This window comes from Macaca nemestrina, chromosome 10 (genome assembly GCF_043159975.1).
Source record: "Macaca nemestrina isolate mMacNem1 chromosome 10, mMacNem.hap1, whole genome shotgun sequence".
NCBI classification, from domain to species: domain Eukaryota; kingdom Metazoa; phylum Chordata; class Mammalia; order Primates; family Cercopithecidae; genus Macaca; species Macaca nemestrina.
This window is the reverse complement of record NC_092134.1, coordinates 21,488,083-21,500,438: the sequence shown is the minus strand read 5'-3', so window position 1 is coordinate 21,500,438 and position 12,356 is coordinate 21,488,083. Positions and strand designations below refer to the sequence as shown.

The 12,356-nt window shown below is 49.9% G+C and overlaps 1 protein-coding gene across 1 annotated transcript in view; it reads left to right on the top strand.

Annotated features, from left to right (window-relative positions):
* LOC112422914 (aldehyde dehydrogenase 2 family member) overlaps positions 1-12,356 on the top strand; it is a 38,770-nt gene that overhangs the window by 4,391 nt on the left and 22,023 nt on the right. Inside the window, exons 2-3 of the mRNA XM_071071051.1 lie at positions 10,701-10,805; positions 11,934-12,074. Coding sequence (XP_070927152.1) covers positions 10,701-10,805; positions 11,934-12,074 — 246 coding nt within the window. The remainder of the gene's footprint in view (positions 1-10,700; positions 10,806-11,933; positions 12,075-12,356) is intronic.

The following is a 12,356-nucleotide window of genomic DNA, read 5'->3' as shown; positions in this document are numbered from 1 at the left end:
CTCCATTGGGAAATAGACGAACACCTATGTTACAGTTATAGTAGGGAATAATCCTCTGCACATAGCAGTTACAAATCATTGGCTGGACCTGTACAAATAATGTATCTCAAAAAGAATATGTCAAGGAGGAAAAATGTCCAGTACTCTACACCATATGAAACCATGAAAACTGTATAAAACAAAATTTTATATTGCACGTAGATAGACAGATCTCCATAAAAAATATGTAAGAATGTGCTGGAAGGAAAATTCTCCTTGGTGTGAGGATGGTTACTGCCTGAGTGGGCAAGACAGGATAGGGAACAGGCAGGACAGGATAAGGGTAGTAATGAACAGGGACTCTGGCTTCATTTAAATGTTTGATTTCTTTAAAAATTGAGCAGGCACAGTGGCTCACGCCTGTAATCTCAGCACTTTGAGAGGCTGAGGCTGGCAGATTGCTTGAGCACAGGAGTTCGAGACCAGCTTGGCCAACGTGGTGAAACCCCGTCTCTGCTAAAAATACAAAAATTAGCTAGGCATGGTGGCCCACGGTTGTAATCCCAGCTACTCGGGAGGCTGAGGCATGAGAATCACTTGAACCCGGGAGGCAGAGGTTGCAGTGAGCCGAGAGAGAGTGAGGCCTAGCAACAGAGTGAGACTCCATCTCAAAAAAAAAAAACAACAACAAAAAGAAATAGATTTAGGCAGGCTGGGTGTGGTGGCTCATGCCTGTAATCCCAGCACTTTGGGAGGCCAAGGCGGGTGGATCACCTCAGGTCAGGAGTTCAAGACTAGCCTGACCAATATGTTGAAACCCTGTCTCTACAAAAAATACAAAAATTAGCCAGCATAGTGGCATGTGCCCGTAATCCTAGCTACCCCGGAGGCTGAGACAGGAGAAACGCTTGAACCCGGGAGGCAGAGATTGTGGTAAGCTAAGATCACACCATTGCACTCCAGCCTGGGAAACGAGTGAAACTCCATCTCAAAAAGAGAAAAAAAAGAAATAGATTTAGGCAGCCCAGAGAGTCTGGGGGTGTCACTGGGCCCCACCTTGGTTACTTCTGCTTCTAATAACATGTTTTTTTTTTTTAGATGGAGTCTTGCTCTGTCGCGCAGGCTGGAGTGCAGTGATGCGATCTCGGCTCACTGCAAGCTCCGCCTGCTGGGTTCACGCCATTCTCCTGCCTCAGCCTCCTGAGTAGCTGGGACTACAGGCGTCTGCCACCACACCCGGCTAATTTTTTTGTATTTTTAGTAGAGACGGAGTTTCATCATGTTAGCCAGGATGGTCTCGATCTCCTGACCTCGTGATCCGCCCGCCTCAGCCTCCCAAAGTGGTGGGATTATAGGCATGAGCTACCACGCCCGGCCCATGTTTTTAATCAGAGAACACAAATGGGCATTCGGTACTTCCTGCCTGCCAAGAATCTGTAGGACACACTTGAGTTTCAGGTGATGGGGCTATAATAATGTTTGTGTTCCTGAGGTCAAGTTGAGTTGAGAATGTACATGTTGTGGACATTGGGTATGTATCCCCTGCTCCAGTATTCATGATTATTCATCACCTATTTTCTTTCTTTTTTTTTTTTTTTGTTGGAGACGGAGTCTCGCTCTGTCGCCCAGGCTGGAATGCAGTGGCGCGATCTCCGCTCACTACAAGCTCCGCCACCTCCTGGGTTCACGCCATTCTCCTGCCTCAGCCTAACTAGAAGCTGGGACTTCAGGCGCCCACCACCATGCCCGGCTAATTTTTTTGTATTTTTAGTAGAGACTGGGTTTCACCGTGTTCGCCAGGATGGTCTTGATCTCCTGACCTCGTGATCCACCTGCCTCGGCCTCCCAAAGTGCTGGGATTACAGGCATGAGCCACCGCGCCCGGCCTCATCACCTATTTTCTATCAGGCCCTCTACTGAGGACTTCTACCTGCATTTCACCCTTCATCCTTCCTGCAACTCTATAAGCCATATGTCTTATATGCTGTCCCATCTTGCAGGTGAGGAAACTGAGGCTCAGGGAGGTCAAGTTCACATTAAGTATAACTAAGGGCATGCTGTGTGAAGGTTGGGCAGGGCAGAATTTGAAGCCCACTTTCAAACTTAAAACTTAGTGTGGCCAGGCGCGGTGGCTCAAGCCTGTAATCCCAGCACTTTGGGAGGCCGAGACGGGCGGATCACGAGGTCAGGAGATCGAGACCATCCTGGCTAACACAGTGAAACCCCGTCTCTACTAAAAATACAAAAAACTAGCCGGGCGTGGTGGCGGGTGCCTGTAGTCCCAGCTACTCGGGAGGCTGAGGCCGGAGAATGGCGTAAACCCGGGAGGCAGAGCTTGCAGTGAGCTGAGATCCGGCCACTGCACTCCAGCCTGGGCGGCAGAGCGAGACTCCGACTCAAAAAAAAAAAAAAAAAAAAAATACTTAGTGTGAACTTGACCTCACTAACTGATGATCAGACCATAAGAATGTATTAATAAACATTTAAGGGACAATTGAACAGAATTTTAAAATCAGGGGGAGCCATGTTTGTATTGTTCACTTTTGCATTCCTGGCACCTAGCACCTTGGCATAGGATCACTGTTGGGTAAATATTTATTCAATAATGAGTGGTTGCCATTTATGAAACCATGTATACAGTTTTGTGCTCCAGAAGTGAGGTAAAGGGTTGCTTAATGGGAACCCAGAATTTCTACTCAAAAGTGCCTTATTGCAAAGTATTTGGTAGTTTAAAAGAGTGGGAATGTGGGGACGCATAGGGAGTGGTGAAATTGGCCCAGGGACAGTCCATTGCAGCAAGATAGAGGTTGCCAAACTGTAAGCAGAACGACAAGTTGAAACCGCGCCTGTCTGGCAAACAGTCCAGAGTAGAATCGAACCTCCCATCTTTGAAGTGGTGAAAAAAGGCCCTGGGGTGGAGGAGTGGGGCGGAGGGCTGGCGTCGGTTAGTCTTTGTTCGGAAGTGTCACGAGCAAGCCTGGGGAGATGGCTGCCCCTCACCTTGATCCCGAACTAACCTGGGGTTCTGGATGATGTGTGGGGAAGAGGAAATGTATGTGGCATTCCATGTTTGTCTTGGACTTTACTCCCTGGGATCTTGTAATACAAGCAATGGCATCTGCTTTCCATCAGACTTTACCTAACCGCAGATTAGCAAGTGAAAGAGCACATGCCATTGGATCCCAGGCTGCAAAACCCCGCCATTAGCTTGTACACTCTGGGAAAATAAGGTGTTCCAGGGACGGGGATTTCCTAGGTAACATGCCCAGTTCTTTCATGCTTCAAAGATTGAACTGAAATCTTTCTAGAATGTGTCCTACCTCCTTAAATCAGAACTAAACCCTGGGCATATGATAACCACCCGTTGTCTTGAGGTCTGGGGGGTGGTGGCCGGAATTTCATTCTCTCCTGGCCTTGGTCTGGCCTCCGCCCCCAAGGTCCAGCTGTCCTGCTCTGGGTACTGACCCTGACCCAACTTCTGAGCCCCTCGGCCACCACCATCACCACTAAGTCTTTGCCTGGCATGGAGAACAAGATATCGAAGGTGAAGAGGGATCCTGTTACCCTCTAACTCAGTAGTTCTGATTTCTACACAGTAATCTGCCCCACGTTTGCAAAAACGCATGGGAAAGGATTCGCCACAGCTGTTGCTGGAATGATGATCACTTGCCCTGAAAGTGCATTTGTAGGAAATCGTTAAATAAACCACGGCCTGACCGTGTTGAGGAATGCTGTGTGGCTTAACATGAGGCAGAGCTGCCTGTGGAATAATGTCCAAGAGAAACTAACTGAGAAAAACGAGTTAGCAAATAGCTAGTCTATTACCCCCACTTAGAAAGGACACAGCAGTGTCCCAGTTCCCCGGTCTCCTGGGTCCTCCCAGCACCAAGTGCAGATCCTGGCACACAGTGGGTGGAATTGCAAGCCCCCCCCCTCCCCCTCTCCCCTCACCTACACCCTGCAGCCATATCAGCCCATTCTGTTCCTCCTGTCCCCAGGCTCTTGCTAGCAGTCACCCTTCAGGTCCCCTCTTAGCGCACCGTCTGACCCCTCAGCTGGCCACTTCTCACTTGCTTGGTTTTGCTTGTTTACCGCGCCCTCTCCTCACCAGGACTTCAGCTCCCAGAAGCCAGGACTTGGCTGTTGGACTTCCAGTGCTGGAGTGGCCAGGGCTGTCAGTGAAAGCTTATGGAATGCGTGGGTGAATGAATCTCAACTTTAACAAAACAAAGTGAGACGTATTTATTAAAATATGTAGGAATTAGAGTATTTTGATAGAAAATCTTTATGTTTTGCCAACAGTCTAGATTGAAAGTGTCAACTCCAGACATCACTCTGCTTCTAGAAACTATAAAGAGGAAGTGGGAGCTAGGACACCCCCACCCCGCTCAAGAGTGTTATGTGTGTTATGTAAGTCGAGCTTCGGGTTTTGGGTCAGGAGGTTATAAAGCATCCACCCCGCCCAAGAGTGTACGGGTTAAGTGCGTTATGTAAGTCGAGTTTTGGGTTTCGGGTCAGGAGGTTATAGAGCATTTGGCCCAGAGTCTGCCCTGGTGTTTATTCAGGAGAGCTGCTCCTCACTTGAAGCAAAACTTTGGCAGAGACTCAGTGTGAGAACAGTTCCTACCCAGCCCCCCACCGGGGAGGGAGGCCACTGAGTCTGGCCCTAGGAGAAGGGAAATGGGAAATGTAAACCAGAGGATGTGTCCAAGGTCCTACTCGGCAGACCCAGGTTTATCTTATCAGTGGAGAAGGGAGAGTGGGTTGTTGAAAGTGCAGCCTGATTCAAGGGTGAAGGGTGACTGAGAACATTCTGGGCTTTGAAAGGCAAACATGCCGGGGAGTGGTCTTTCCAGGATCCTAATCTAAATCAGAGGGGCCAGCCCAGCGAGGAAGGGGTGGGGCTGGTGGGGCTTTAGCCAGACTGGCCCACCTCTCCCCTTCCTACTTCCTGATCTTTGCAAAATAGAGTTTAAAATCCAGGACAATGTAGTAAGCTTTGGTGCAGGGAACAACATAAAGAGTATAGACCTGGCCCTCGCTCCTAAGAATCTTTAGGCTATGACAGCTGCAAGATCTAGAACACTGCAGGACCCCCTGCGGGCAAGGTCCTAGCTTAGGAACTGTACACCCATTCATGCATTTAACCTTCACATCCGGCCGCCGGAAGTATTCGGTGAGGCATCTGGGAAGTGAAGGGATTTGCGCAGGGTCAAATCTGTGAGGGATGGAGCCAGAATTCAAACCCAGGCTGGGCACGGTGGCTCACGGCTGTAATCCCAGCACTTTGGGGGTCCGAGACAGGAGGATCACTTGAGCACTTAGGACCAGCCTGGCCAACATGGTGAAAGCCCATCTCTACAAAAAGTACAAAAAAATCCCGCCTTTATTTAAGAAAAAAAAAAAAAAAATTCAAACCCAGATCTGTTTGGCTTTGAGGTTGGTGCTTTTTACAACATGCAGAATTAAAAAAAATATATATTTTTTTTGAGACTCTGTTGTCCAGGCTGGAGTACAGTGGTGCCATCTTGGCTCACTGCAACCTCCATCTCCCAGGTTCAAGCCGTTCTCCTGCCTCAGCCTCTCTAGTAGCTGGGATTACAGGCAAGTGACACCATGCCCAGCTAATTTTTGTATTTTTAGTAGAGACGGGGTTTCACCATGTTGTCCAGGCTGGTCCCGAACTCCTGACCTTAAATGATCCACCTGCCTTGGCCTCCCAAAGTGCTAGGATTACAGGGATGAGCCATTGTGCCTGGCTCAGAATCAAAATTTGAAATCAACCTGTGTTGAATCAGTAAGTAAACCATAAAGATGGAGATTCGGGAATCAGAATTCCAGCCTCCTTGAAGGCAGACCTGGGCTGTGGCTGGAGGTTGGAGTTGGAAGAACTGAGGAAAGAGCATAGGCCTTGGAGTCCCAAAGACCTGCCTTCAAATCCTGTCTCTGCCTTTGCTGCTGTGTGACCTAGAGCCAAGTGGCTGGACTCTTCTGTGCCCAGCATCCTCTGCTGTGAAGTGGAGAGGATGAAGTTCACCTCCTAGGTTTGCTATGAGGTTTAAGTGGGAACAATCCAAGTATACAGAACCGCTGGTGCAGGGCTACTGCTTGAGGAGTAGCTAGTGAATGTTAGCCGTGTCCATGACACACAGAGGGCCAAGTGGACTTCCTCCCTCGGTAGGGGAGGAAGGAGAAGCTTGGGGACAGTACAAGGCCAACCAGACCTACTTCCACCCAGCCCAGCCTGGTGCTTCTCTGTACTCTCCTAATCCTGCTGACCCAAGTACTTTGCTGTGAGGCAGTTGCGTGTGAGGCGTGAACCCTGAGCCTATGCTGCAGGGGGAAGAAAAGAAGGACACTCACCCAACAGCTGCAGGCTGCCTGCCCGCCCCCCACGCCCGTGAGCCCCCTTCTTCCAGCAGGCAGCCCCGGGAACTCCCTTCTCCTCCACAGGCACCCAGAGGAGGAGCTGACTCTCAGTCGGGGAGCGAACAGGGCCTGCTGCCCAGGCACGGCATAGGTCAACTCGAACTTAGGTCTGGCAGTCTCCTGACTTTGAACCTGAGCTCTTTATTGCCACGCCTGTCCCCACACTGGAAACGACCCAGCCTTCCTGTGGAAAGAAAGAAGGGTGCCATTTCCCTAAAGATTAATGATTGACCAACTAATATGAAACTACACAAGCATGCCTCCAGAACCCCGGTTAATGTTTACCCGTGTTCTTCTCCGGTGCCAGAGCCTTTCCTGTGGGTGCGCAGCTACGGATTCCACCATAGAGATTTTGCGGAACAAATTTAGCCTGGGAAGGTGATTCCTGCTAGACCCTTACCTGAGCGACTCCTTCCTGGGGCACTCTGTTACCACCCTGCCACCGTCACGGCGTTGGGCATTTACTCCATGCTTGGCACAGAGACTTCAGACCCTCACACGGCTTTATAAAGGGGGATCTAGGGTGATTCCCACCCTACAGATGAGGAAACAAAGACACAGGGGTGAGGTCCTTGTCCCATGTGACAAAATCAGGAGCAAAAGAGCCCATATTCAGCCAGGTGCGGTGGCTCATGCCTGTAATCCCAGCACTTTGGGAGGCCGAGGCTGGTGGATCGCCTGAGGTCAGGAGTTCGAGACCAGCCTGGTCAGCATTGTGAAACTCCGTCTCTACTAGAAATAAAAAAATTAGCCGGGCATGGTAGCAGGCACCTGTAATCCCAGCTACTCAGGAGGCTGAGGCAGGAGAATCACTTGAACCTGAGAGGCAGAGGTTGCAGTGAGCCGGGATCGCGCCACTGCACTCCAGCCTAGGGGACAACGCCAGATTTTGTCTTAAAAAAAAAAAAAAAAAAATCCCCTTACGCCTGTAATCCCAGCACTTTGGGAGGCCAAGACAGGCAGATCACGAGGTCAGGAGATTGAGACCATCCTGGCTAACATGGGGAAACCCCGTCTCTACTAAAAATACAGAAAAATTATCCAGGCGTGGTGGCAGGCACCTGTAATCCCAGCTACTCGGGAGGCTGAGGCAGGAGAGTGGTGTGAACCTGGGAGGCATAGCTTGCCGTTAGCTTAGATTGCGCCGCCACTGCACTCCAGCCTGGGTGACAGAGCGAGACTCCATTTCAGGAAAAGAATTTAAAAGCCCATATTTGTCCAGATTCTTTTTTTTTTTTTAAGAGTCTTTTTCTGTCACCCAGGCTGGGGTGCAGTGGTGCAATCACGGCTCACTGCAGCCTCAACCTCCCAGGCTCAAGTGGTCCTCCCACCTCAGCCTCCTGAGTAGCTGGGACTATAGGCATGCAACCATGCCTGGCTAATTTTCCATTTTTTGCGGAGAGAGGGTCTCACTATGTTACCCATGTTGTTTTCGAACTCCTGAGCTCAAGCAATCCTCCTGCCTTGGCCTCCCAAAGTGTTGGGATTACAGGCGTGAGCCACTGCGCCCAGCCACCCAGATTCTTGTCTTGAACCTCTGCTCCTTTTTGTGTTTTCTTTTTTGAGACAGGGTCTTGCTCTGTCACCCAGGCTGGAGGCAGTGGTGTGATCATGGCTCACTGCAGCCTCAACCTCCCAGCCTCAAGCAAGTGATCCTTCCATCTCAGCCTCCTAAGTAGCTGGGACTACAGGCGCATGCTACCACACTTGGCTAATTTTTCATTTTTTGTGGAGATGGAGGTCTCACTATGTTACTCAGGTTGGTCTCAAATTCCTGAGCTCAAGCAATTCTCACACCTTGGCCTCCAAAAGTGCTGGGACTACAGGTATGAGCCCCTGTGCCAGGCCAAATGTCTGCTTTTGACCAATGAGCCTGGCCACCCCTCCCCAGCCCTGTTGTGAGCCTCGCTCCAGGCTTTGCTTGGCAGCTCGGTATTCTTTATGGTCCGAGACTCTGGCCCAGAGTGACCATGGATGTCTCACTGGAGTTCTAGGCCAGGGCCAGAACATGCAGGGATGCTGGGGCCAAAGGGTCCCCCAAGGAAGGCAGGCAGAGAGGCAGATGTCTTTGCCTTCATGTCACCTGTAGCCTTTGCCCCAACACTGGTAAGGTGACCATGGACTCTGCCAGGATACTTGTTTACCAAGCCCGAAGGGGACAGCTTTCTGGGAGATGTCTTCTCTGTACTCCCCAAGACCATCCCCCAGTGCCTGGAAAGCAGAGGGTGAACTCTGGCACTTTATTTATGTATTTATTTTTATTTTTGTTTTTTGAGACAGAGTTTCACTCTTGTTGCCGAGGCTGGAGTGCAATGGTGTGATCTTGGCTCACTGCAACCTCCACCTCCCAGGTTCACGCGATTCTCCTACCTCAGCCTCCCGAGTAGCTGGGACTACAGGCACCTGCCACCACGCCTGGATAATTTTTTGTATTTTTAGTAGAGATGGGATTTCACCGGGTTGGCCAGACTCATCTCAAACTCCGGACCTAAGGTGATCCACCCACCCCGGCCTCCCAAAGTGCTGGGATCATAGACATTAGCACCGTGCGCAGCCTTGTATTTTAACAGGTGACTAGGTAATAGGTAAAGACCCTTCCTCTGAGCAAATGGAGGGGCTTTAGCTCTCTGACACTGGCCTCATGAGGAAGGCAGTCTTTCCCCCAGATGTAGCTTGGTTGGGTGATGGCCTGGTCTGAATTACATTATAGAGGCAGAACTGAGGGCGTCTTGGGACCCGCCCTCCTCCCTGACCCTGTTTTTTATCACTTCCTTTCTGGTTCACCAGTAACTCTGGCCACCTTTGCTTTTTCTCAAATCTACCAGACTTATTCCTGCCCTGGGGCCTTTGCACTTGTTATGCCACAGCCCGGACTGCTGGTCCTCCGGCTCTTCCTGTGGACCCCTCCTTTTCATCATTCAGGACTCGGTCAAATGTCTGCTCCTTAGGGCGGCCTGCCCCTACCACCACTGCTGGAGTTCTCTACCCCCCACCTTAGTCACCTTCTCTGGATCCTGTTCTTCCCTTTGCCTTCATCTGTACAGTCTGAGGTGGTCTTCTGTGTTTGATTGCCTCTTTATTTTCTGGGCACCATGAGAGCATGGTCTTTGTTAGCTTTTGGCTCTACTGTGTCCTCAGCCCTAGAATTGTGTCTGGCCCATCGCAGGTATTCATTAAGTATTTGCTGAGTGAGTGAAAGAATAATCTAAGGCTGGGCGTGGTGACTCACCCCTGCTATCCCAGGACCTTGGGAGGCTGAGGAGGGAGTATCACTTGAGTCCAGCCTGGGGAACATAGAGGGACCTCATCTCTACAAGAAATACAAAAATTAGCCAGGCATAGTGGCATGTGCCTCTGATCCCAGCTACTCAGGAGGCTGAGGCAAGAGGATCGCTTGAGCTTGGGAGGAAGAGGCTACAGGGAGCCGTGATCGCACCACTGTACTCCAGCCTGGGCAACACAGTGAGACCCTGTCTCAAAAAAAAAAAAAAACCAATAAAAAGAATAATCTAATTTAGTTCTCACAATGAATTTGTGTGGGAGTGAAGGTGTTTGCAAATTGTTTGCCATTCCTTCTAGGAAGAAGGGGAGGCTTTCTCCTCAACCTGGGTCTCTGGACTGAGCCTGTGACTCACTTTGACCAACCGAATTTGGTGGCAGAAATGAGGCCAGGTGACTTCTGAAGCTAGATCTTAGGAAGCCGTTCAGCTTCCACCTGGGTCTCTAGGAACACTGTCTCAGGGGAAGCCAGCTGCCATGTGGGAAGTTGAAGTTGAAGTTGAACTAGCTTGAGCCAGCCATGCGGTCAGGAAGCCCAAGTAGCCACGTGGTGCCAGAGCAGTGGGTGCAGAAGCCATCTTGCACATCCAGCCTCAGAGTTGGATAACTATGGCCCCAGCTGCCCTCACACTGTAGCCACACAAGGGAACTCTAACCAGATGAGCCCAACCAGGGGACCCTACTGTGGGAGATAAGAAATCACTTTAAGCCACCAAGTTTTAGGGTGCTGTGTTACACAGCAATGGATAACTAGAACAAGTAGGAACATTCTCTTCATTTTTTCAAAGAAACCAAGGCACTGAAAAGTCAAATGACTCCAAATCACTTGGCGGAGTGGGCATTCTGGCCTAGACTGTCTGCAAGGCCTGTGCTTTTCATTTCTAGGCTACACCACTCTGAAATTAATTCATATTTGCTGCTTCTTGTTTTGTTTTTTGTTTTACCCTTATAATACTGGTAGTCAGTATTAGGTTGAGAGCTGGTCCTGAGAACTTCTTTCCTTCTCACTGCAGATCTTCATAAACAATGAATGGCACAATGCCGTCAGCAGGAAAACATTCCCCACAGTCAATCCGTCCACTGGAGAGGTCATCTGCCAGGTAGCTGAAGGGGACAAGGTGAGAACTGGTGACTTACCTTGGGGGAGGGATGGATTCGTTTTCTATTTTGTATGTTTTTGTGTGCTGAAAGCTTCACTATTTATGTGTATTACTTTCACAAGTAACAGATACCAATGAAAAATTCCAAGTAAATTAATCAATAGAAACTTCCCTGCAGACAACGGTGTTAATTCACTGAGTGCAGAACTACAGACTTGAAAGTGAATTTGGCAAATATCTAATACAGTGTCTCCTTTCCAGACCTGGAAGTTGAAGGTCAGAGATGGAAACCTTGTTGGGTAGAATTAGGGTCTCCTAAGATGTAGCTCCTGTGGAGGTTTGAATTATATAGACTGTAGGAACCAATAGAAACTGATAATATTATGTTTACAATTTTTAAATTAGACTCTTAGTAAAAATATTTTGTGTTTTTGGCTGGGCACGGTGGCTCAGGCCTGTAATCCCAGCACTTTGGGAGGCTGAGGTGGGAGGATCACTTGAGCCCAGCAATTTGAGACCAGCCCGGGGAAACATAGATACCATCTCTAAAGTAAACAAAGAAACAAATAAATAATTTAAAAATAAGAAAATACAGGCCGGGCGCAGTGGCTCACACCTGTCCCAGCACTTCGGGAGGCTGAGGCAGGTGGATCATGAGGTCAGGAGTTTGAGACCAGCCTGACCAACATGGTGAAACCCTGTCTCTACTAAAAATATAAAAATTAGCTGGGCGCGGTGGCGTCTGCCTGTAATGCCAGCTACTCAGGAGGCTGAGGTAGGTGAATTGCTTGAACCCGGGAGGCGGAGGTTGCAGTGAGCCGAAATTGTGCCACTACACTCTAGCCTGGGTGACAGAGCGAGACTTCATCTCAAAAAAAAAAAAAGAAAGAAAGAAAATACAGAAATTGTCCGGATTCTCATTCCCACCAGGACTTCATGAAAGGAGGGGAAGGTTGTGTTATTCAACCCCGTTGCTGAAGTCTGGTACTGGTCAGGGCTCTGCCGGGCTAGGAGCATTGTTTACGGGGCAGGTTTTCTATGCAGCGATGTGCTGATGACCCTCTGGATGTGTTTGTATTCGGAGTTGGTTGTCACTGAGAAGGCCTGAGTTTTCCAGGAAGGCTTGAGTTTTCCTGTGTTTTCCAGGAAGATGTGGACAAGGCAGTGAAGGCCGCCCGGGCCGCCTTCCAGCTGGGCTCACCTTGGCGTCGCATGGACGCGTCACACAGGGGCCGGCTGCTGAACCGGCTGGCTGATCTGATCGAGCGGGACAGGACCTACCTGGCGGTGAGTCCTCAGCCCTTCTCCCCCTCAGATCCCACGTGGCGAATGCGCTCGCAGCATCCTGTGAACAGCCAGGAACCAAGCATCCTGTGAACAGCCAGGGGCCACACATCGGACATGGGACTGATGGGAGTGGCGTAGGATGGACACCTTTGGGGGGCACCTCTGTACTAAGCAGAGGAGGCTTTCAGTGTCTCCTTTGTTTTTTTGTTTTGTTTTGCTTTTTTGAGATGGAGTCTCGCTCTGTCTCCTAGGCTGGAGTGCAGTGGCGACATCTTGGCTCAC